Below are 23,211 nucleotides of genomic sequence, written 5' to 3'. Positions count from 1 at the left end.
CTAAAAATATCCTGGCATATTGATATTCTCATACTCACTTGGCATTTCATTAAGTGCATTTGGATCATTACATTAAATTTTTAATCCCACAAGTCTAACAAGAATCAATACATGTGCATGATAATCAAAATAGGAATCTTTTTCTTCGTTTGACTCATCTGACCTTTGATGCTGATTTATTGCCAGTTTGACATAACACAGCCAATTTCAGGAGTTCATGCAGATGACTTAGTGAAGCTTTTTTTTCTCGATTGATCAGAGCTCAAGTTATTTCTCAGGACTTGTCTTACTTAGTAAATTTCTCCAGCTCCTGCAACGCTCTGAAATCATCCGAAGATGACCCTTTTTGCTTCACATACACTGCAGTTTGCCGTCCAAGTGCTTTAGCTCTTTCCATCCCCTTCAGTTGCTGAACTTTCCATGCTATGGTTGTGTTTTGTCTGCTGAGATTCTTATTGATGACTTTGACACCCTTTTTGCACTGTTTCAACAGAGCAATTTTGAATTTCCAACCTGTGAATTTTGATAAAGGTCCAGCCGATCCCTCATAACATACCAGTCAATGGAGCACAAAGATTAAAAAATCTGTAGGTTGCTCATTACAAACAAGTTTGTTTTGTCGGGTAAACGTCGGAGATGTTGAAACAAACAACCATGCCATATTTAAAAAGAAGATATTTGATTTAAACATTCAGCCTGAATCATAACCGGATCAGTAAACCAATTTGTTTGTAAATGCGTCAAGAATTCATCATTTAATTGAGTAAATAATTCAATTTACCACCGACTACAGCACAGCGCAATAAAGCACTCCTCTGTTCTAAGATGGCCGACCAGTGGCGCCTTTCCTATAGAAATCTGGGCTCAATGACTACAGCATGTGTAACAAATACAATGCACGTACTTCGTCACTTATGGGGATTCCAGAAGTCGTTTGTGATGACATTGTGCTTGCACTTCTGCTGAATACATTGTGACTAAGCGCCATAATGTGCGTGCTTCAAAATACACGCACTTTGAATCCAAGTCATTGCATTCTATTAGTTCAACACCAGATGCCACTAAATAATACCGTTTTCGTTCAAAAAGAAATGAAAAAAAAATACAATTTAGAAAAATATAAACATTTTGAGGGATTTATATATATAAATGAATAAAAATTAAAGGTAAAAATTAAAAAGACAGAACGGACATTTAATTTTCGGTGTACGTACCTTCTCGCTCATTCTCACGCCGCTCTCGCGAGATTCATCAGGTGGCCTGACTAATCCTCCCGGCGAGACCATGAGCGATGGCAATAGAAAACAAAGACGGCGGTTCCTCGGTCTTTTTGGACTCCTTAGAGCTCTCATCGTCGTCGCAATATGACGGCAACGCGTCGCTGTGTCAAGTGTTTAAGATCATCGTCATAGGAGACACCAACGTGGGGAAGACATGTTTGACGTACAGATTCTGTGGCGGGTCTTTCCTAAAAAATCCCGAGGCTACCATCGGCGTTGACTTTAGGGAGAGGACTCTGGAACTCGATGGAGAAGTCATCAAGGTAAGACCACGACTCTCAGTGACACGCTTGCAGGCCGTCTAATAAAACGTTACCCTGATATAAACAATCAAACACGACTACTGACGCTTTATTCTCAAATGTCTGGTTGTATTTTCCCCCCGAAAATAGCGATTTCTTAAAAATATGGTTGCCGTGGAAAATGACGTCATAGCGCTTCTAACCGATGGGAGGCAACCATCACTTAGACTGTCGAAAAAACAACACTAAAATAATTGGTATTGTAGTCTAACAGTGTACCCATCCCGCTGTGTATATCCACCTTATTCCCTGGGACTGTCATGGAGCAAGAAATGTGGGAAGAACTGGTAAAAGATTCTGGCCAAATGCTCCCATTGATTACAATAACCTCTGATATTTAAACACAATGCCTTCTGAGAGGTTTTTGGTTCATTGGTTGTTATGTATTGCATTGAAATCTGTAAAGGTTCATTTGACTAACAACTCCCCTGAAGTCTGGGCGTCCTCCCTTTGCCACCTATCTGAAAAGAAGATGCCATAAGTGGCTATAAATCTGGTGCTCTGAATCCTTCCAAGTTCAACTTTTAAATTTCGACAAGCCGACCTCCAGGGGTTGTCTTGTATTTATTTGTGATTGAGGCACACTGCCTGGCTGACAGGCAGGGCAGCACGAGATATCCCGCTGCATCTCGCTTAATGGACAGCAGGCAGCCGTGACGGAGAGGTCAGGCTGGAGCAAACGTGATCAGGGACCGTCTTCGCTACGTGGTTGGCTAGGCCACGCTGCCGGGAGGTCCTCGTGGTTGCCTGCCCCGGCCGGCGGTGGCTGGCTAACGCAACACAGGGCCATTTCTGGCTGGTAAGATGCTGAAATACTTCTGCTAATACTGTTCGTTTAGCTAATTCTCCTTTCCAAGCCATAGGAGCTAGCGGGAGCAGTGTCTGCTTGGCTGCCTGCATTTGAAGTAACAAGTTTAGCATCACTAAATGCCCAAAACATTTGACCAATCGCCACAAATATTCCTATGGACACTAAGCCACGCCCCCAAAATTGGCCTCAAAACAAATCCATAGTAGTTAGGTCCTACTTAGTGCTATTCAATGTTTTTAATATGTTTTCCTTGGGGGACAGTTGCAGATTTGGGACACAGCAGGCCAGGAGCGTTTCAGGAAGAGCATGGTGGAACACTATTACCGCAGTGCACATGCTGTCATCTTTGTGTACGACGTCACCAGCCTGACCACCTTCCGGAATATCCCCGACTGGATCGAGGAGTGCGGTCGTCACGCTGTGGGGCCGCTGGTGCCCCGGGTGGTAGTGGGCAACAAATGCGACTTACGGGACCGCCGTGAGGTGCCCACGTCAACAGCGCAGTGCCTCGCCGACGGACACAACATGCCTCTATTTGAAACCTCGGCCAAGGACCCCACCGAGAAGGAGCACGTGGACGCCATTTTCCTGACGCTGGCCTACAGGCTCAAAAGCCACAAACCTCTGAGACTGAAGCCACCCTCTGAGAGCGACGTTAGGCATCTTTGGAAATCCAGAGAGCAGGAAGCTGTAACCTGTCAGTGCTGATAGTTAGCTTTCAACCAATCTTGTGACTTTAAACCGTCATCGGTCTGCTGTTATGCACTTACACAGACAACGCAGAGGAATAAGTTTGCACTGTTTCTATGAAATGCATGCAAGTAGTAGAATAGGATGTATTTATTTCCAGTGGAAACTCCAAAGTTGAGCACAATATAACCTTGATATTTTGTTCCATGATTATCAAAGTTTATGTTTATATATATTGTTCTATGATGATCAAAGTTTATGTTTTAGTGTCATGTAAGTGTTTTATTTACAATGTGTTAGAAGGGTGACCTCACCTGAATCGGGGTGAAAAATTAGCCTTTGCTTTTTGTTTGTTTTCATCATTTCAATTCATGTTCTCCTGCATGGATTCGCTAGCTAACAGCCAATCAGAGCGTTCACCGTTTATACGTAGAATCCAAAAACAACCCCGAAATGTCCCAACGTCAGATTGGTGTCGCCCAGCATTAATATGTTTATATACACTAACAATTTAAAGACTATATATACATTCAGCATGAATTGAAATTAGCTACTAATTTGATGGAAACAGTTAAAACAACACAAAATACCAGTGATGAGTAAATGGCTGCTTTGAGGTAGAAACCACAAAAAAAAAAAAACTACGGCATACGTCACTTTCCCATTTCACTGCAGACGCAAGTCTACATGCCATTACAGCTGGCAGATGCCCCCAAGCATCTGAATTGCTGCAAGTTGTTGTAAACGTGAAAAAATAATAATAAAAGGAAGTGGTTGTCTGCCACAGCATGTCTGCCTCACAGTGCAGAGGTCGTGGGTTCGAATCTGGCTCTGGCCTTTTCTCCGGGCACTACGGTTTTCTCCCACATTCCAAAAATCCCATTGAGCACTCCAAATTGTGCGTAGATGTGAGTGTGAATGTTTGTTTGTGTGCCCTGCGATTGACTGGTAACCAGTCTACGTATTGCGGCTCCAGCACTCCAACCCTCGTGAGGAAAAAGCGGTACAGAAAATGGATGAATAGATAATAAAAGAGGTGAAACAAAGTTAGAAAGCGAGATTTGAACCTGTGACGTGCAGAATTGCAGCAGTACCTTTGTGCCAACCACTTTAGCTTGTGGCACTCATGAGAAATGTGATCGACCTCAGGAAAAACACAACCGCTTTTCTCTGTCTGGTGCCGCCATAAATTAAAACTGAAAGGTTCCTTAGTGGGGTTTTAAATGCAACAGTAGTGATAACGTGAAATTTATTTTCTCTCTGGTACAAATAAGCCTTGAAACGCAGACAGCCATTCCACTCTGGACCACCTTGAATTTCATCACATGCCACAGAAGTGACTGATGTGGACTTGAAGTGATTTTTGAGTTGTGAGCCAGCAAAATAAAAGTGGTTTGATGGCAGAAAGTTGAGCTTGTTTTTTTTTTTTTTTAATTAATTTTGACATTTTAATTGGTTTTTACAGTATTATTTTTCTTGCAACATACTGAGATTTGTACAATAACAGTATATATATATATATATATATATATATATATATATATATATATATATATATATATATATATATATATAGGAACATGATAGTTTGATAAATACCTCTCAATTTAACACATTAATGATATATTTTACAGTAGAAGTAGATTTACTATTAATATATGCTGTATGTATGTACGTGTGTACATTCTGAACAAAATAAATGATACATATAAAATACAAATACTGTGCATGACGCACTACTAGAATTATATTAATAGTAGTCAAACTACTACATATATACATACATATACATTATATACGTGTGTGCCCGCATATATATGTATACACGTATATATATATATATATATATATATATATATATATATATATATATATATATATATATATATATATATATATATATATATATATATATATATATATATATACTAAATTTGTCAGCCTTGTGCATCAGGTACTGTTTACCCAACGCAGCCATTGCTAATGGTGCGTTCAAAGAACTTCGGAAATTGTGCAAATTGACGTCAAAACCGTTTTGACCACGAGTTGGTTCATTGTATGTGTGACTTTAATATGTAGTTTTGCCATAGACATAAGAGGGATAGTACGAAAACCTGCTCGTGTTGATGTTTTATATTAAATTTAAATAGGAGAACACCCGCATATAGTTCATACAGCAATGTTTGTGATTTTATTTAGATACACCCTGCGAGTATAACCCTTTCTATTTCCTTGCGTTTCTACGGTACTTGAATGCAGCCTTGTAATCTCGCCATCTGTATTCTTCACCAGGCGTCTCCGCGGCCATGGTAACACCCCATAGTGGACCTCCGATTCAAAAGGACTCCATAAACATATCCTTTTAATGCAGGTATGACGATTATTTTCATGTCGCTTTTGTTGTCAACGATAACAAAAGGTGGCTTGCACCCTCAATTGTTGCTGTTGTCCCCTTTTTTGCAAACGAGAGTGGCTTGTTTATTATTTTTCGCCACCCGGTTTGTTGTTGTCTGAAAGCGATGCTATTAGCAACCGCTAGCCAGATTACAATGATTGCGAGTGAATGAAGTGGATGAGGCGAGTGGATGGATGTGGGAGAACAGGTGCATGCATGTGGTGTGCGCTTTGATTATTTTATCAAGCTTGGAAATATGTGCAGCTATACCCCACTAAACCCCAACATAATGATAACATAAAAGTAAACATGATACCTGCAAAGATAGATTTTTTTCTTTTTTTAATGCAGCTCGTCGTGGATCCGAGGAGGGGTGGTGTTTGGCCAATAGATGGCACTAGGTCGCTGACCTACCATTATGAAATGTAAAAGAAGTAGATGAACACATTTCAAAATAAATGTAGCCTCTATGGATAATTATACTATTAATGACGGGTCAAATTGTTTTGCATATATTGTCTGATTTGTACTGTGCATCCTGCCCAGCAGACACAAAAATCCTCGACTGTCTTTAAATGTTGCATTGCTCTTCTTTAAAACAAGGTAGCAGCATGTTTGTGTGTTGTACCAGGACTGATCTGTAACAAGCAGATTGCCAGAAAAAGCAAAGAAGAATATCTAGATGGAAAAGAAGAAATAAAAGCCGCTAAGATTGTTTAACATTTACAGCCATCTTTCCTGAATTATTTCTGAGCACATCTGGATAATCTTTTAGCAATGAACAAGAATCTAGTTTTCAATCGGGAATTAAAATGCTCAAATCTAGCCCAGTTACGTGTGGACTCCAATTGAGACAATTGACAAGGTAATAATAATTCAATAGAACAGCTATTTTTTTAACCTCAATTCCTTCAAATTTGGATTAGTTAGCATCACTTCCCAACAATCCAGCAATTATATATTCATTGCTAATACTGAACATTTAATCACTCTTCTTCTTGTTATCTTTTGTCTCATAGCTGTCATGCACATGAACCATGAATCTGTCTGAAATCGACGACAATGCCAAAAAGGGTCGTGAGTATGCATTGCTGGGAAACTACGACTCATCCAGCGTGTATTATCAGGGCGTGCTGCAACAGATCAACAAACACTGCCAGACCCTTAAAGACCCGGCGCTGAAAGTCCGATGGCACCAGGTGGGTGCTTTGTGTCATGATGCACTTTCACAACAGTTAATCAGTTTTTCATTTGGTGAATCAGGTGAAACAGGAGCTGACGGAAGAGTGGGAGCAGATTAAGAGTATCGTGGCTGTGCTCGAAGCCTTCAAGACTGAGAGGCCGGTGACCGTACCTGTTCCTCAGTCCGGGGGAAGCACCGAGGACCCGGCAGCGTGGCCGCCTCCCACTCCTGCAGAACACAGGTGAGTGTATTGTCCTGAGGAAATGGCAGAGGTATGATAGTCTTAAGAGATAATAATCGGACCACTCTTGGTGTATTTGCGGCGTCTCTTGTTATCAATCTAGTTTTGTTGATATCAGAATGTGATATTTGCTTTTGAAAGCTGTTAATAATTACCCTAAAATTGCCTTCTCAAATGGCAGACTTATTGTGTCTTATTTGAGGTTTGAAGAGGTTATGGAGATTATTTTGTGCCAACGCACGATACACATTCTACTAAATTTCATACGCAAGATGTCAAATGAAAAATAAGAAAAGCAACTAGAAGGACACACTGGTAACAAAAGTGAAAAATATAGTATATTAAGAGTTATGTTTTTTGTTAACGAATCACTTCCTAGTTTGTGGAGGATGATGTCCATGCAAATATGGAGAGTGACTTGTATGTATGTAGCTACCATTGTCCAGAGCTGCACCAAAATTTCTCCATTCTAAATTTATGTAAATCAGTGCAGAATTAAAGAACATATTTTGTTCATGAGAAATGATGAAAAGATGTAAAAATAAGTGTAAAAAAAAAAAAAAAGAAAGAATTTGTTCCAGAGTCAAACCTGTCACCATCCTGAAACCTTTACAAGGAACATTTTGACAAGTACAATTTCACTGACATGCAGGCGTAAAAAAAAAGAAAAAGCATGATGATTACTCATTCTGAAAGGCAACTAAAGTGTATGCAGGTATAGGTGTGAAATAAATAAATAAAAAATAAAAACTAGCCCCTATGAATCCATTAAAAAAAACTGTGAACCGAGTCTTTTGTGATATGTTGACATCTAGCCATATGTGAAACTACGGTAGGTTTTTATTCAACCTTTAAGACATCTTACTCCTGAAAATGTGTTGAATACATGATTGTACAAGCTTCAGGAGATTGCACTTTTAGGTTCTATTTTCCACATAAATCAATAAGCTAGAGGGCTGACAGGAAAAGAAATGAAAAAGTTGCCATGGATAAAGATGCTTCCAGGGATTAGCGTATTGACAATGGCGATCCGTGCAACACAACTCACAAGATAAACAAAAGGAGGTGACAGATTGAAAGAAACCAATTTGCTAAGTACAAGAAGACTAATGGCACGCAACAAAGACACACGTTGGGAGAACACAAGGGATGGCAGACAGTCGATTGAATGGGAAAGAAGGGGCTTGACTAAAAAAGACAAAGAACAAGGTCAACACTTGTGTTATTGAGACTACTGAAAATTGAGATTCTCAAGTGTTTTGGTCCAACCAACCCAGTTTGATTTTTGAGGTCCACTTCCACTATGTAGGAATCCCGTCGTAGTGAAGCGTCCCAGCAGCGGAGTGAAGCAGCAGAAGAAAGAGTCGCCTGGTCTGTATCATCGAGGGGAAGGACAAGAAGGTCGCGGGCATTTCAAATCTAAAGCGGAGCGGCCAGGAGCCAGAGACGCCCGTAACATGAAATCTCACGATGAAGTTAGTTTCGAAATAATTGTCGGGCAAATCTGGGATTCGCTAGTTCACGTCTCTTTTTTTTTTTTTATCATTAGGGAAAGAAAGGTGAAAAAGAGCATAAAAGGTTTGATGGTGCGGGACACGACGGCGAACTGGTGGAGTCACTCGAGCGAGACATTGTGTCCCGCAACCTGAATGTACACTGGTATGAAACGCACACATACACATTGCAATGTTTTGTTGTTGGTTTTTTTTTCCTTCACATTGCTGACTACTGAATTCTTTGGGAAGGAATGACATTGCTGATCTGGAGGACGCTAAGAAACTGCTCAGAGAAGCTGTGGTGCTGCCCATGTGGATGCCTGACTTCTTCAAGGGCATTCGACGGCCCTGGAAGGTACACACACACACACAGACACACAAACACAGACACACACTATCCCATGAGAGTGAATGTTCCCTTTTCGTGGGGGAAAGTTGCTGTGAATAGCAGAAATCAGAACGTCACCGAGACATGCCCCCCAAAACAGTTTGCAACTGCTACATGGTGGAAAAACACTTTTTTTTTTCTATGAACCAAGGCTGATGTAATGAAGTTGTTGCTTTATCTCTTTCCTATCAATTTGTGAGTTTTTTTCTCCTCACGTTTTCATCTGCATTTTTCCGTTAAACTGAAAAGTGACATTTAGGATTGTTCAGCAATGTAGGGTTGTGGAAAACAGCATCATGTTTCTTTTAGGTGTTAGATACACAATTTCCTCTGTCACAGGGCGTGCTAATGGTTGGCCCGCCGGGTACAGGCAAGACCATGTTAGCCAAAGCCGTGGCAACAGAATGCGGGATGACATTCTTCAACATGTCCTCGTCCACCCTTACCTCCAAATACCGAGGAGAGTCGGAGAAGCTCGTCCGACTGCTCTTTGAGATGGTAACCAATTTACATGTGTGTTTCTCGTGACTAGAAAACAATTCAAAGCAAAGATTTGTGTGATTCACGCAGGCCCGCTTTTACGCGCCAACAACCATCTTCATCGATGAGATTGACTCCATCTGTAGCAGAAGAGGAACGTCCAATGAACACGAAGCCAGTCGCAGAGTCAAATCTGAGCTTCTGATTCAAATGGATGGTAAAAAAAAAAAAACATTCTCTTTGCATTTCACCATATTTCATCTTCTCATTTCAATGTTTTTTCCCCTTCAGGCGTGGGTGGTGCCCAAGACAATGACGACCCTTCCAAGATGGTCATGGTCCTCGCCGCAACCAACTTCCCATGGGATCTCGATGAGGCATTGCGTCGACGTCTGGAGAAGCGAATCTACATCCCTCTGCCGACAGGTGACCTCTCAATCGCTGATGTTTAAATGCCACAGAGGACATGGGGTTTTTGTTAAAAAAAAAAATTCCTGGATTACTGCTTTGTGTATCATGCACTTTACTGTGATGCGAACATCAACACAAATGGCTTAAATTCCTCTTCATTGTGTTCCAATGGAGGCCTGAACCGTTAAATGGTAAGTCAGACATTTTGTGGTCCTTTACGATGGAAAAATGTGTAAAATGATGTACTGGCCCACCCCTATTGTGTTCGAGTCTGCCATTACACAACTGTTACTCCAAATTTTCAGGATTGCAACTTGAGTCATCTAATTTGCTTCTATGTTTCATCCTAATGTTGATTATTTTTTATTTGATTTCTTTTGTAAACACTTGCTAGCTGTGGGTCGCGTGGCTCTTCTAAAGATCAATTTGCGGGAGGTGGAGTTGGCTGCAGACGTGAACCTGGACCTTATTGCAGAGAAAACTGAAGGCTACTCAGGAGCAGACATCACCAACGTCTGCAGGTTTGTCCACAGTATATCCAAAGACCGATTCCCAAAGAAACTCAACCATCTTTTTAATCATTGCCTCCAGGGATGCGTCCATGATGGCCATGCGGCGGCGAATCCAAGGCCTAAGCCCAGAGGAGATCCGAGCCCTCTCCAAAGAAGAGCTGCAAATGCCTGTGATGATGGAAGACTTCACGCTCACACTCAAGAAGATCTCCAAGTCTGTGTCCGCCGCAGACCTGGAAAGATACAAAGCCTGGATGTCTGAATTTGGTTCGGGGTGAAGGAGTTTTTGTGGTTAACTCACCTCTAATCCTGATGTTGAGTATGCCTGATGAGTATGACAGTATTTCAAATCTTGTGAGGCACAATACATAAAAATCCATGAACAAATGTTTTTGAAGCATATTCAACTGTTTCTGTTGTCAACTAGGGATGACTTTAAAAATATTTGAAGAAAGCAGGCCAACGTTTACACTGTTTCCGTGTCGCTGTTCTGTATAAAACTCACCGACACTGAATTGCGATGTCCCTCTTGAGGTTGTGGCACAGCTTTAACACTCGCTGTGTGTCAGGGAACCCTCAAAGCCAGGACCTGGGTGTAAAATTTTAGTTATTTATCCTCGTGTTTACATCCAACTTCTCCTATGCTGTAGGAACTTTTAATGTGCTGAAATACAATAAATGAATTTATGGCCTTGGTTATTTGTAATGGAATTGTTTTTTGTTTTTTTTTACTTTTATTAAATACCTCTGTAGTATATATCACTGAGAATGAAATATATTGAAGATTTGAAATATACAACCGGGGTTGCCTTCCCACAAAATATATTGTGATCATCACAGTGTGATGTACATTGATTCAATAGCAAACCAGTAACAAATGGGAAAAATTCCGACCCCTCCATCATCTAATTTGTCCATTCCTGGTCTATAATGAAACAAAGTCGTTTCACTAATGCTGTATAATTCGATAAATAACGATTTAAATTCTTGTTGGGTTGGGTATCATTGGCCAAATGTGGCCACGACAGCCAAAATAACAAATTCCATATTTAAAGAGCTGGTGTTAGGAATTACCAAATTACCACCTTACGTTATCATTGCTATCAATTACAATGTAATTTTTTTGTTGTTGTAAGATGTGTTAATGTAATTATTACATTAACACATCTAACAAAAAAAAAAGGAAGCTAAGGAGCCGAAGTTGTGCAGCTTCCAGTGAATTGTGGTGTGGCTGCGGGCTCCCCCTGGCGGCCACTGCGATGAAGTGCATCCGTGACGCTGTGCGTGCTGCAGTTGTGTGTTTGTTTCCACCGCCGTCAGTAGCGCCATCATGGAGACTAAACCGGTTATCACCTGCCTCAAGACCCTCCTCATCGTCTATTCATTCGTATTTTGGGTAAGTCAGTCCTTTACTCAAATGGCCGTTGACGTATGCGGGTGTTGGATTTTTAATGTGCGTGCGTAGTGCTGCCGCTGGTGGTGATGAGGATGGTGGTGATGATGATGATGATGATGATGATGGGGCGGCTAATGGCTGCAGCATCACCGATTGTTCTGATGTCAAAATGAAACACGGTGGTTCACCAGATTTTTGAACGGATGACAAACTTGCTCGTCATTATCATTATTCCGCCCTGGTCGCGCGGCGGCCTCACAAACGTCATCACCGCAAACGTTCAAGTCAACAAATGACGTTTGCGACAAGCCAGGCCTGATGCGCGAAGCCTCAGCTACACTTTTAATACACGGTCAAAAGGGTGTGTGTATTTATAATGCGATACATAAACTGTACTTTCGAAAAGCCCCCATTTTCATGCGCTTATGCACCTGTGAAACTCGTGTTGCCATAGAGACATACGTATTAGTCATGAGTCTATTACACAATGTTTGTGTGACGAAATACACATGCATAACAAGACTATAGATATGTAAGGAGCATATCGAGCTAGCTGTACGTGTGACGCGATACGATATGTGACGTGTGCAAAATAGATATTACACTCGTATGCAGCAACGTGTATGACTAGATACTGGAAAAAAAGTACGTGTGACTGTGGATGTATTTGTAAGATTGGATCTATAACTACGTATTTATTATTTACTTTATGTAAATATCTCATTTATGTTAATATAAATACCCACATTGAACATATTGTGAATAGGATCTTTCACTTTTATTCTTAGACTTATACTGTAAAAGAGATCTTTCACTTTTATTCTTAGACTTACTTATACTTTTTAATTTTTTTGTAATGTTTTGAACTACAAAGGGACTAGCTCTCCAATTTCATTGTACAACTAAATTGTATAATGACATTAAAGGGCATTCTATTCTATTCTATGTGTGACTAGATGTATGATTAGATATAAAAAGTCGGCATACAATATTAAAATACCACATCTTTTTATGTAAAAACTAAATTGACATTTTGCTTTAGTGAGATTTCACATATGAAGATGGAAAACTGTTGTCAGTTGTACTTTTTGCTGCTTTTTCAATAACTGTTTACATGTTGTTAAGGTCCAAATTCCAGTTCCTGAAACATTCGTAATAGCCTGCTAGAGTTGCTCCCATATATGTGATAATTGTAATATCCTCACATAAACGGCGACGCACGTCCAACATGATGCAAATAGACGCCATTTCCGCTTCTTACCATCAATAAAAAAAAAACATTCATGTCTTTCACCACACTAACAAAGTACTGTTTCCTTCTGGCTCCAAAATTCTGCTACGTCTGAGTTTCACCGTGTTTGTTTATTTATGCCTGTCTATTCACGGTGGGTTGCGCAACAGATGCACACAAGTAGTTCCTGTCTTCAAAAGACCAAGATTCTCTGTGGCTAGAACTTACGCGAAGCACAAACCAATGTTCTGCTCAACTGAGGTCTTCCAGTGTGCGTTTATATGACCAAATGTTATAGTAAGAAAAGGAGTAAACCAGGGGTCTTTTTCAGATTATTTAAAAAAAACAGAATATGAGCATAATCGAGTTTTGTGGATGTTTTGTTTTATTTTTTTGGCCTTGTGCTGCTTGGATTTGTTGTTGATATTACTGTTTCAAAAGACTTGTTGACTGCACGTATATAAATGTTAGTAGCCTAACTTACCGGTTTTAGTCTCGTCTTGGTAATGTCATGTGCCAAATTGTCTGCACTTGATCATGACTCGCTGCATTCCGTGGCATATTTAATACGTTGGAGATTCTTTTGTTCCTTCCGCCTCGCTGATACCTTTGAAGAAAACGATTCCTCTGATGCTCTGGGAGCTCTTTCTGCGAATTGTGTGTTCAGATATGCCTGCAAAAATGTCAGGAGTGGGCGACTAAAACAGCTGAAACAATTTATTATTCAAATGGAAAGTTTGGAAATACATTAATTGACAACAAATTGAATATCAAATTAAGCAATGATCATTTTTGATCAGTTAATCGTTTAGATACCCTTGTTTAATTGAAAATTGTCAAAATTCTCAGAATTTCATCTTCTCCAATTCCTCCTGAAAGCAGACTGATTATCTTTGGGTGCGGCACGGGAAAAAGATGAATAAAAATAATGATCACTATGTTTGCCTCTTTTCCGACACATTACCGATAAAACCAGAAACGGAATCATGATTCATGTTTGTGTATTTTTTGCATTGTTGATTTTAAATAACGCCTTGTTTTTTTACATAAAGCAATGGGAGGGATAAAACATATTTTTTAATCCAATTAATCGACAGATTAAGTGAAAATTATCATTAGTTGCAGCCCTAATAGATTTACATGGAAGGGATATGAAACATTCATTTACAATATTAGGATCGCAAACCGCATCGTATTGCCATTATGTAGGATTTAAAAGGTGAAGCTCAATATAGTTTTTTTTTTTTGCTGTTTTGGAGATTGTAATTCTCTTCTGGCCACTTGTGCCACGCAAGTATGATGTAAACACAAGCAACCAAGTGAATGCAAGACTGAGCATCGGCGAAACTGACTTTGGGCTTTACCATACTATGGCCGAGACGTGCTGGCCTCCATGTCACCAAGCTTTTATATTTAGTCAGGTCAAGCATTCGCGCTCCGAGACATCGGCGGCTTCAGGTTTCGCATGCGTAGAGAGATCGCTGTCAGTGGCTCATTTTTCTGAAGCCCGTAGGTCGAGTCTCGGCGAGCTTTTGAGGCCCCGACGCCGGCCCTGGCTTTTCACTGTCATCGGCTTGCAAATAACGTGTCGAGTGTGAATAGCTCGGCTCGTCGTACGTCTCACACAGACGGAGCAGGTGGTGCGCATTTTGTCATCGCACCTCCTGTTTCTTTATTAGGAGGGAAGAAAACTGACCTCCTTTTAAAATCTCCGACCGAGAAGGCCAGCGTGGTGTTGCATTTCAAACAAAAGTGCAATGGGGGTTGGGCAGACAGTGAGGCGGCTCCCAAGCTGTTTGGAATTCACAAGCGACATAACAAGTTGAGAAGCCCTCGTATCCTCTTGGACTTGATTTCCCGTTGGGCCTTGAAAATGAACGCTCCCAACAAGCTACTTGTGTGCAGCGCGGCCAGGAAACAGGAAACAATTTATCTGCAATCATCAAGGCCATAAACAGAACAGCGAGAGCATCATCAAGAGAGACGATTTGCCTCCTCAGAGAATCACCATTTATAGATGAAAACTTGTTATCGCGAAACGACACATCCACTCGCAGCTTGTTAGCTTGACATTTTGCATTGCGTCACATAGCAGTTTGCCATTATTGCTAAGATGAATTTTTTTTTTTTTTTTTTCTGGTAGGAAAAGGGGAATAACAAAAATAATGGGCCTAGTTTTGTGGCCAGCGCAAGCCTAGCGCAAAGTGCGTTCTGACAGTACGCGTAAATGGATTTTTTTTTTTCTTTTCGTAGATGCACGCAATTAGAAACAGGCCTTTGCGCCGTCGTGGGTGTGAACACACCCAGCATGGCGTAACGCAGTCTGCCAAATTCCCAAACTCGCTAAATGAAACCTGTATTGGCACGATAATTAAGATGTGCTCGTTTTAGGTATCCCAGTAATAGTCTTTTTTAAAACTCTATGTTCACTTGACAATATATTTGGTTAATATTAGACTAAAAATGACAATATACTATATGATAAATAGTAATGTGGAAAAGATTGGACCTGTTGCACTATTTGCATATTTCAACAGCACAGTTTGACTTTACTTTGTCTGGCTGCAGCTTTAATCATTTTATGTCAACACTCATCTGGAAGTCATTGTCCTTGACTGCACACGTGTGTTGATAAGAAAACATGCATGCGTGGCTGTTTAACAGCTGCACAAACGCTTGTTATTTTCACCCCCGACCCCTTGAGATTGAAGTGCAATGATCCCTTTTTTGGGGGAGATCGCTCAGCCAGATTGTCGGCATGCAGGCCCGAAGGCTAGCCTTCAAAACAACCTCCGGCGTCGGATGGTTTGTGTTCGCTTTCTGCCAATAGGGCAAAAGTGTAAATGGTGTCAGCGAGCGCTGACCTGCATAGACTCGTTTGGGTGGGAAATGAAGTATAGCGGCAGCTTCTAAGCCAAATGGCCCCAAAAGCAAATTTTAGGACGCCACGGCTCCATGACACATATTGCCTGCTCGGTTCTTCAATCCACCACGGAGCATCTAAATGACTAAATGTGCTGTAATATTTCGTATATTCATTTGGCCATTTTTATCCCAAAAATTGTTTAATTAAAATACATTTGTATTCAATTGATTGATTCCTCTCTTTATAATGTCAAATAAAAATAAATGATTGATCAATGGATTTATCGTAAAGTAATAAATATGTAATATTGCGTTTCAATGACTTCAGGTATTTCCTTATTTCAGTTTTATTATTCGCAGAATTTCTGTCATTATCTCTATAATTGTTACACATTATAAAACAATCGCCTAAAAAACTTGATTGTAGTTGGACCTGTATTTTATTTGAAAGTGGCTAATGATTTTTTATACTTTTTACTTCACACCAGTACAGTTTGATAGATTGCTTCTCCTTTAAAACAACTCAACCAGAATGGGTTGTGTTTTATTCCGGACATTCTTCTCTTTTTGTGGCTCAAAGACCCAGTTGACCTACAGTTGACCCACAGCCAAGAGGTAACATCCCTAAGGAAAGAACCTGCCAGCGTTCCAGCCTCGCCAAGTTATTTTCCGCCTGAGCCGAGCCCTCCCCCCCCTCTCTCTCTCTCTCTTTCTTTCTCGCCGAGGTTTGAGGGAGACATTTTGTACAGACGTCTTGCTGTCAAGTCACGTTGACAGCGGGAAGACAAGCTGCCGGCTCTTGGAAGGTTTAGGATGACGGCCCGCCGTCGCTCAGGGGCGTATCATCGTTGTCGTCAGCGGGCTCACTACCACCCCCCCCCCACCCTCCTGCCCCATTCCGGGAAAGACGTTCCCAGCCGAGACACGCACGCCGCCGCTTCATTCAGCCGCCTCGCACAACGGCGTCCTTTTATCCGCTGCCTTCATTTGAAATGCTAAGAGCGGTGCAACAGGCGGAAGCGTCTCACGGCGGATCAAAGCGACGCCTTTGATGCACCGCCATTCTTTTTCTACGATTTTCACGAGGCAGGTGATCGCTATCCTGCACGCAGCATAAACGCATCCCCCGTCTCTAATTGCCCCCCTTTCTTGTTCTACCTTGATCCGCCTCCGTGATGCCCGTCTAGAGGGAGTTGGGATGAAAAGTCGTTTCCCTTTCCTGCTCATGCCATCATTTTCCAGATTAATTCCTACAGTGTATAATATCCCACAATTAGCGGAACGAATCGGAATCGACAAATCGGTTTTGATTTGAATCGAATTGAATCAAATGGACATGTCGCACAAAATATATCAAAATACCCATCGAATTGTCAAATGATTGGAGCGATAGTATATCTTTAAAGATGTGACACATTTACTGCATTCGTTCATATGTATGTAAAATGATAACAAGAAACTCCAAAAAGGTGGATCATACCCTCTTGAGCTGAGCCATACCGTATTGAATCGAACCAAATTGAATCACAATCCCACTGAATTGAAACTAATTCAATCATTCCACTTTAAAATCAAATCGTATCGCGCCCCATACATCAAGATACATATTGAATTGTTTTTTATCAGCGAGATGTACACCGCTAGCCGTGATAGGATTATCAGGTTCGTCTATCTATGCCAGCAACATATAGTGAAGGACAAAATTCTGAAATATTTTTGTATCAGATTGCAGAAGATACAATTGACTCCCACTGAGGATAGGGACCGAGCCCTGCCATGACATGTGAAAATTGTTGATGCCCACCCCATATAATTACGAGTTTGGAATCGAATATAGATGGCACAAGATTTTGTCGCAGCACTTAAAAACAGAAAGGATCATAAAGTATCAACGCCATTCATCTAGCACAGGGCTGTCAAACTCGTTTTTTTCCGCCGGCCGCATTATAGTCATAGCTTCTTTCGGAGTGCCATTATGAGTGTCAACCCAAATAAATGTATGAACACCTCATTATATACAGTAAAAGCTACAAAAAATACTGACAAATAACTCGTTTTCAAATCAGACGAGTAAAAACTGGTCAATTATAATAAAAAAAGAAGATATTATTAAGTGCAGACAATTTGCAGTTCTAGTAATGACACACGAATTTGATGCACAATTTGTCTTCGTGGGCCACATAAAATGATGTGGCGGGCCGTATGTAGCCCCCGGGCCTCGAGTTTGACACGTGTGATGTTGCATGTACTACACTCTCGTGAACCCATGTTACATAACAGTATTTCAAACTTTAATTATTCAACAAAAAACATGTTTGTATAAGGCTCATATTAACTAGTAACTAGTCAAATGGGTGCCTTGTCTCGATAAATGATGCTTTAACATGCCTCTTCCTTTCCCACCTGACAGATTACCGGCGCTATCCTACTGGCAGTAGGAGTATGGGGCAAATTGATGCTGGGCCCGTACATCTCGCTCATCGCCGACAACTCCACCAACGCTCCCTACGTGCTCATTGGAACCGGAACCGTCATAGTGGTTTTTGGCTTATTCGGATGTTTCGCCACATGCCGAGGTAGTCCATGGATGCTGAAGCTGGTAAGAAGCTAACTACAAAGCAAATAACCTGTGATGTCTTGTGCCAGCACGAGACAAAGTAAAATGTCAAATAACATTCAGTTTGACGGAATACTAAATTGAGAGCAAGAGCAATGGATAACAAAAATAAACAATCTAGTTTTATTCTAAGCTATTCTGTTACCTTAGCCGTCATTCTCCGTGGGCATAAAAGGTAGGATTGAAGAGGATTCGGCATTTCAACAAAAACTATCCAAAATACTGTTTACGTTCTTCTTTTAGATTTACACATCAAACAAAATAGTGCCACCATCTAGTGGTTGACAGTGGAATTACACCGAGAATAAACGGGAGGTGGGATAAATAGTCACAAAATGTGTGAAATGTTGGGAATAGTGGTGTAAAAATGCAAATCATCACCCTACCAACCGTGTGTAGTATTTTAATGTCACTAATGAACATAATTGTCATCTTTCTCCCTTCTGTTTAGTATGTCATGTTTCTGTCGCTGGTCTTCCTGGCTGAATTGGTGGCCGGGATTAGCGGATTTGTCTTCCGCCACGAGGTCAGCATGCAATTCATTTCAGCGTCAAAGCCATAAAGTGACATCCAGTAACGTTGCGATGATGTTGTATTTTGGAATGTGTCGTAGATTAAGGGAACCTTCCATAGGACATACACTGATGCCGTCCTCAACTATAACTCTGAGGACGAAGCGAGCCGCGCTGTTGACAACCTGCAACACAAAGTAAGCCAGACTGGTTTGTATCGCTCGGGTGTTTTCCAAAGGTTAATTTTACTTCATTTTAGTTTCAAACTCAGCTCACTCTAGTTGCCTACACTTGATTGAATCAATTTCCCCTCAAATTGAGTTGAATGAGCAGATGCTAGCGTAAATGCACTTACGATGCACTAAACACTTTTAATCAACACCTTATGCTCAGTTTGAACAATAACACTGTGCTAATAGGAAAACTGATTTTTTTTTTTATTATTCAATTTATTGCACTTTAAATTATCTAAATTTTGTACTGACATAAAGGTTTAAAAACAAAAGATTAAAAGCAAATCGTGTTCTCAAAAGTTAAAGAGAACAGAACTGGACTCAGGTTGTAATTCTTTCATACACCACTAGAGGGACGCAACACAGCTCTCATGGCACGCATACCACAGCAGAAATGACTGGTATTGATATTTGTCTTTATACACAAATGGAGCTTAGGCTACTAAAACATCGTCAGTACACTTAGAGGTATTATGATGGCTGTTGATTTTTAAAAAATATAGAAAATGAACACTTTTAAAACTTGATTCCCTTTTGTGTGTGTGCACACATTTGTAGCTGCGCTGCTGCGGCGTGTACAACTACACTAGTTGGTTTGGCAGCGTGTATTATCCATCCAACGGCATTCCCGCCAGCTGCTGCGTGAACTCCTTGGACTGCAAACCGGACGACCTCCGCAACGCAACTGTGGCCCCCAGCAAAGTTTATCACCAGGTCAGCGCTGCACTTGACTTTCCACACACATATTGGCCGGACAGGATGTTTAAGCTGTCGTGCTGTTGTCGTATGTGTTGTTGTATTTGTGCAGGGCTGCTATGAGCTGGTCACTTCTTTCATGGAAACCAACATGGCCATCATTGCAGGGGTCACCTTTGGAATTGCTTTCTCGCAGGTAACAAGCACAAATTGAAGAGGACCTTTTTACACACAAACACACACATATGTGGTAAAACAGATTTTTTTATTTTTTATTATTCAATTTATTGCACTTTAAATGATCTAAATTTTGTTCTGACATAAAAGTTTAAAAACAAATATACGTATACGTGCCAACAATTATTTGCTTATATTTCTAATTATATTTTTGCCTATCTTTATTTTTTCGCTATCTGTTCCCTATCTGTTTATAAAAATGTGCATGTTTATTTGATTATCTTCTTTTATTAGAATTCACTTTCATTTTTTTTTTAGGAAATTCATTCTTTTCCTTTTTTTCTATGACATTATTTTACTTAAACACTTTTCCGTTTGTTTTTGTCTGTGTGTGTGTGTTTCAGCTTATTGGCATGCTACTGGCCTGCTGTCTGTCCAGGATCATCACAGCCAACCAGTATGAGATGGTGTAGTTGATGTCACATGACAGGTATTTAACAAAAAAACAAACAAAAAATGTGTGTGATATAATCTTTGTTCGCCTTTAATAGTTTTGTTCTTTTCAGTGAGAGGAAGAGAAGATAAAGACACACAAGAATACTTTGTTTCCTTAAATCATGTTAAAACTGCTCATTTTTTGCCTCCGTCCGTTTCTCTGCCTGCAGCATTTACATCATGTAGGATCACGTAAGCATCATTGTCACTCACCGCTGTGTGTGCCACACAACACATTGTCACACTTACTGCACTGAAAGCTCACTTTTTGCACACTGACAACCCAGTACTTCAATAGATGTATGTATTTGTGTTAAACATCACCATTAATACGGGTACCGGACTATATTTTGAAGGAAACCATAATTAAAAACATCTAATCTGCCACTAGACAGTAGGGGGTGCTGTTGCACTGCAATCGCTCTCTTTTCCGCTCGATTTATGAATATTGCAGGGACGATTCACAGGACCACACCAGATGAAATGATTTCTGTGGTGAAGGGAAAAACTACTTCTGAAGCTTGTTGTCTCATTTAGAATAAGTCAGGTTGTGTTTTTTTTTATTTTAAAGTGGTGTTATGTGACACTTGCCTTTGTACTCTGTTTTAGAACTTAGACAAAATTCTCTGAAAATATGAATTAATATTAGCACTTATTCATAGAAAAATACGCGTTTTTCTTTCTCATAAAATTATGACATTTTTCATCTATAAAAAATTTAAATCCCATATTGTGACTTTTAATAATTACTGTTTTTCTTCTGCAACTTAATGCATGTTGGGGGTTTTTCCTCATCTTCTGACTTTATTTGAAAATAAACAAAAATCCTTATAATATAGCATCTTTAGTCTTGTTTAAAAATATCTTACGGTCAAAAAAATTTAATTCTTGAATAGTCAATAAAATTCTCACTTTGGTTGTGTAAAACTGTTCTTACACATGATTGTAAATTACTCCTCGCGAACTAACAAATTTTTTCCGTTTTTTTTTGTTTTGTTTTCAATATTATTCCTCTAAAATTGAAGACCTTTCTGCTTGTAATGTAACACTGCGTTTCAATTGAACTTTGATCCTCAGAGTGACAGTGTCATGTGTGGCGCATCAACAAGCCACAGCTTCCATCATCATTGTCATCATGTAGATATGCATTGTAAATGTAATTTATAATAATGCTGATGTAATGTTTCTTTCTAATATGCTAATTGACTGTTTAATCTGCTGTTTAGCCGTAAAGTATTTGTTTGCTCTGACTAGTAACTCGTAGTGGCTGATGTTCTGATGTAGACTTTTAGTAGGCTTTGGTATTACAGCTTCAACAAGTATTTTTGTATCCCCTCTTTGACTTTCGGATTCTTTTTGGATTCTTTTAAGTTCTCAGTAATCTATTTTTCCTTGTTATTCAGTGGCTCCTGTGTTCTATTTAGTATTTAATGGTTGTTTTTTTTTTTTAAACTACTACTTGCTGTTGTACATTATTTCAAGTGTATTATGCTTTATCTTGTACATACTAAAAAAAACTGTAATGGCATCCAGCTTGCACACGGGGTCACCACGCGCACACTCAAAAACACCATACTGTCGAATATTGACACCGTCACCATCAGTGGTCTTATTATTATCAATAAACTGACAAATTGGAACTCCTCTTTGTTAAAGTTTGGTCATTGCTGGAGTAATGCAATGATTTGGGGGGGGGGGGTTGAATTGAGAATATTTTATCCAGTGTCATATTAAAAAAACAATGTACAATGTAATGGTTGTTTGTATGGCCTTGGAACGGCTTCACATTACTACATATATATATATGTAGTATTCTATTCTATTTTATTTTGCATCATTTTGTATTGTACACTATAAAACATATTTAATATTAACGTATTACATACTTTATTCAACAAAATCTGTATTTCAAAAGTTTTCAAATATTATGCTGATACATTAAAACTGCACTGGTGACATTCACAGTGACATGTTTGACTGTCTGATAAGTGTAAAGTAAGTTAACCAGACAAGTTCAGGCCATGTCTATTACAAAAATATTGCTTTAGTGCAGAGGTGTCACTTTTTTTTTTTTACTGGCTACATCATAATTATGGTTTCCATTATGAACTCAAATAAATGTATATGTTTAACGTTTTATTTTTTTATTAAATAATTAATTGATGATGAACTCGTCTTGTAGTCAGAGGCCGGTAAAACTTTTGTTATAACGTTTGTTAAATCCAATTACTACATTTGGAATTAAAAGGGGAATTCATAACAAAAGATTCTTTCAATTTGTCAATGTTTTTGAAAGTGTTGACAATTTGCAATTTGGGTATACACATTAGCAAGAAACATGAAGTTGATGCACATAATTTGCTTTTGGGCCAGATCTGGCATCGAGGCTTTGGCATCAGGTCGCTGTCTCTACAACACTGTATATACAATTAAGACACCCGCCAAAAACCTATTTTTTTTTTTTGGCATTGTGGGTTTTTGATATTTCACAATCTACAAAAAAAAAAAAGGCCGAATGTGGCCTACCGAGCCTCAAGTTAGACAAATGTCCTTGGGATTCAAAGCAGACGGGCTGTTGTAATACCGCAGCCGTGCACTTGGAGGCGCTGTGGCTTCGGGGAAAAACGTAACGTCCGCTTGCGAGCGAGTGAGAAAGCGAGCAAGCGAGGGAGACGCTACGCTGCGCGGCCTGCATCCGTAATAAGGTCGGCAAAGCGGCGAAATGATGGGAAGGAGAGGCTATTACTCGGCGAAGCCCGGGCTGCTCGGGTTCGCTGCAACCTCGTTACACAAATTACCG

General features: G+C 40.0%; 3 protein-coding genes across 6 annotated transcripts; all 3 read left to right on the top strand.

Annotated features, from left to right (window-relative positions):
* The first annotated feature begins 1,219 nt into the window (after window positions 1-1,219).
* Window positions 1,220-4,471, top strand: LOC147050727 (ras-related protein Rab-33B). 2 transcript variants are annotated; one of them, XM_085921294.1, is made up of 3 exons: window positions 1,220-1,543; window positions 2,182-2,381; window positions 2,655-2,798. In XM_085921294.1, exons 1-3 carry the CDS (start codon window positions 1,292-1,294, stop codon window positions 2,761-2,763), a joined length of 561 nt encoding a protein of 186 aa, XP_085777420.1. In that variant the 5' UTR covers window positions 1,220-1,291; the 3' UTR covers window positions 2,764-2,798. The 2 variants fall into 2 exon arrangements, with proteins under 2 accessions (XP_085777420.1, XP_085777419.1); XM_085921293.1 differs by lacking the exon at window positions 2,182-2,381 and having other exon boundaries at window positions 1,227-1,543; window positions 2,655-4,471.
* A 787-nt stretch (window positions 4,472-5,258) lies between these two features.
* On the top strand, window positions 5,259-10,884 carry katnal1 (katanin p60 subunit A-like 1). 3 transcript variants are annotated; one of them, XM_085921290.1, is made up of 12 exons: window positions 5,259-5,295; window positions 5,376-5,454; window positions 6,498-6,677; window positions 6,742-6,902; window positions 8,212-8,377; window positions 8,452-8,561; window positions 8,648-8,753; window positions 9,126-9,284; window positions 9,357-9,483; window positions 9,558-9,692; window positions 10,072-10,198; window positions 10,269-10,884. In XM_085921290.1, the coding sequence occupies exons 3-12, from the start codon at window positions 6,516-6,518 to the stop codon at window positions 10,465-10,467; spliced, it is 1,452 nt and encodes a 483-aa protein (XP_085777416.1). In that variant the 5' UTR covers window positions 5,259-5,295; window positions 5,376-5,454; window positions 6,498-6,515; the 3' UTR covers window positions 10,468-10,884. The 3 variants fall into 3 exon arrangements, with proteins under 3 accessions (XP_085777416.1, XP_085777418.1, XP_085777417.1); XM_085921292.1 differs by lacking the exons at window positions 5,259-5,295; window positions 5,376-5,454 and adding an exon at window positions 5,614-5,903; XM_085921291.1 differs by lacking the exons at window positions 5,259-5,295; window positions 5,376-5,454 and adding an exon at window positions 5,918-6,343.
* Window positions 10,885-11,487: 603 nt separating this feature from the next.
* Window positions 11,488-22,426, top strand: tspan7 (tetraspanin 7). The gene is made up of 8 exons (XM_085920470.1): window positions 11,488-11,585; window positions 18,092-18,280; window positions 18,750-18,824; window positions 18,912-19,007; window positions 19,602-19,757; window positions 19,852-19,935; window positions 20,321-20,406; window positions 20,483-22,426. Exons 1-7 carry the CDS (start codon window positions 11,520-11,522, stop codon window positions 20,387-20,389), a joined length of 735 nt encoding a protein of 244 aa, XP_085776596.1. The 5' UTR covers window positions 11,488-11,519; the 3' UTR covers window positions 20,390-20,406; window positions 20,483-22,426.
* Window positions 22,427-23,211: the final 785 nt, after the last annotated feature.

Source organism: Syngnathus leptorhynchus, chromosome 9 (genome assembly GCF_054491065.1).
Source record: "Syngnathus leptorhynchus isolate UIUO chromosome 9, UIUO_Slep, whole genome shotgun sequence".
Classification (NCBI taxonomy): Eukaryota; Metazoa; Chordata; class Actinopteri; order Syngnathiformes; family Syngnathidae; genus Syngnathus; species Syngnathus leptorhynchus.
This window is presented reverse-complemented; position numbering and strand designations above follow the sequence as displayed.

Bases quoted from the DNA above. Each gene is read 5' to 3' on its own strand.
- LOC147050727 (XM_085921293.1), top strand. From the start codon at position 1,292: ATGGCAATAGAAAACAAAGACGGCGGTTCCTCGGTCTTTTTGGACTCC. The intron at 1,544-2,654 runs GTAAGACCACGA...CTTGGGGGACAG, and splicing joins TCGATGGAGAAGTCATCAAG to TTGCAGATTTGGGACACAGC.
- katnal1 (XM_085921290.1), top strand. From the start codon at position 6,516: ATGAATCTGTCTGAAATCGACGACAATGCCAAAAAGGGTCGTGAGTAT. The intron at 6,903-8,211 runs GTGAGTGTATTG...TCCACTATGTAG, and splicing joins CCCACTCCTGCAGAACACAG to GAATCCCGTCGTAGTGAAGC. The intron at 9,693-10,071 runs GTGACCTCTCAA...AACACTTGCTAG, and splicing joins CTACATCCCTCTGCCGACAG to CTGTGGGTCGCGTGGCTCTT.
- tspan7 (XM_085920470.1), top strand. From the start codon at position 11,520: ATGGAGACTAAACCGGTTATCACCTGCCTCAAGACCCTCCTCATCGTC. The intron at 18,825-18,911 runs GTCAGCATGCAA...AATGTGTCGTAG, and splicing joins GATTTGTCTTCCGCCACGAG to ATTAAGGGAACCTTCCATAG. The intron at 19,758-19,851 runs GTCAGCGCTGCA...GTATTTGTGCAG, and splicing joins CCAGCAAAGTTTATCACCAG to GGCTGCTATGAGCTGGTCAC.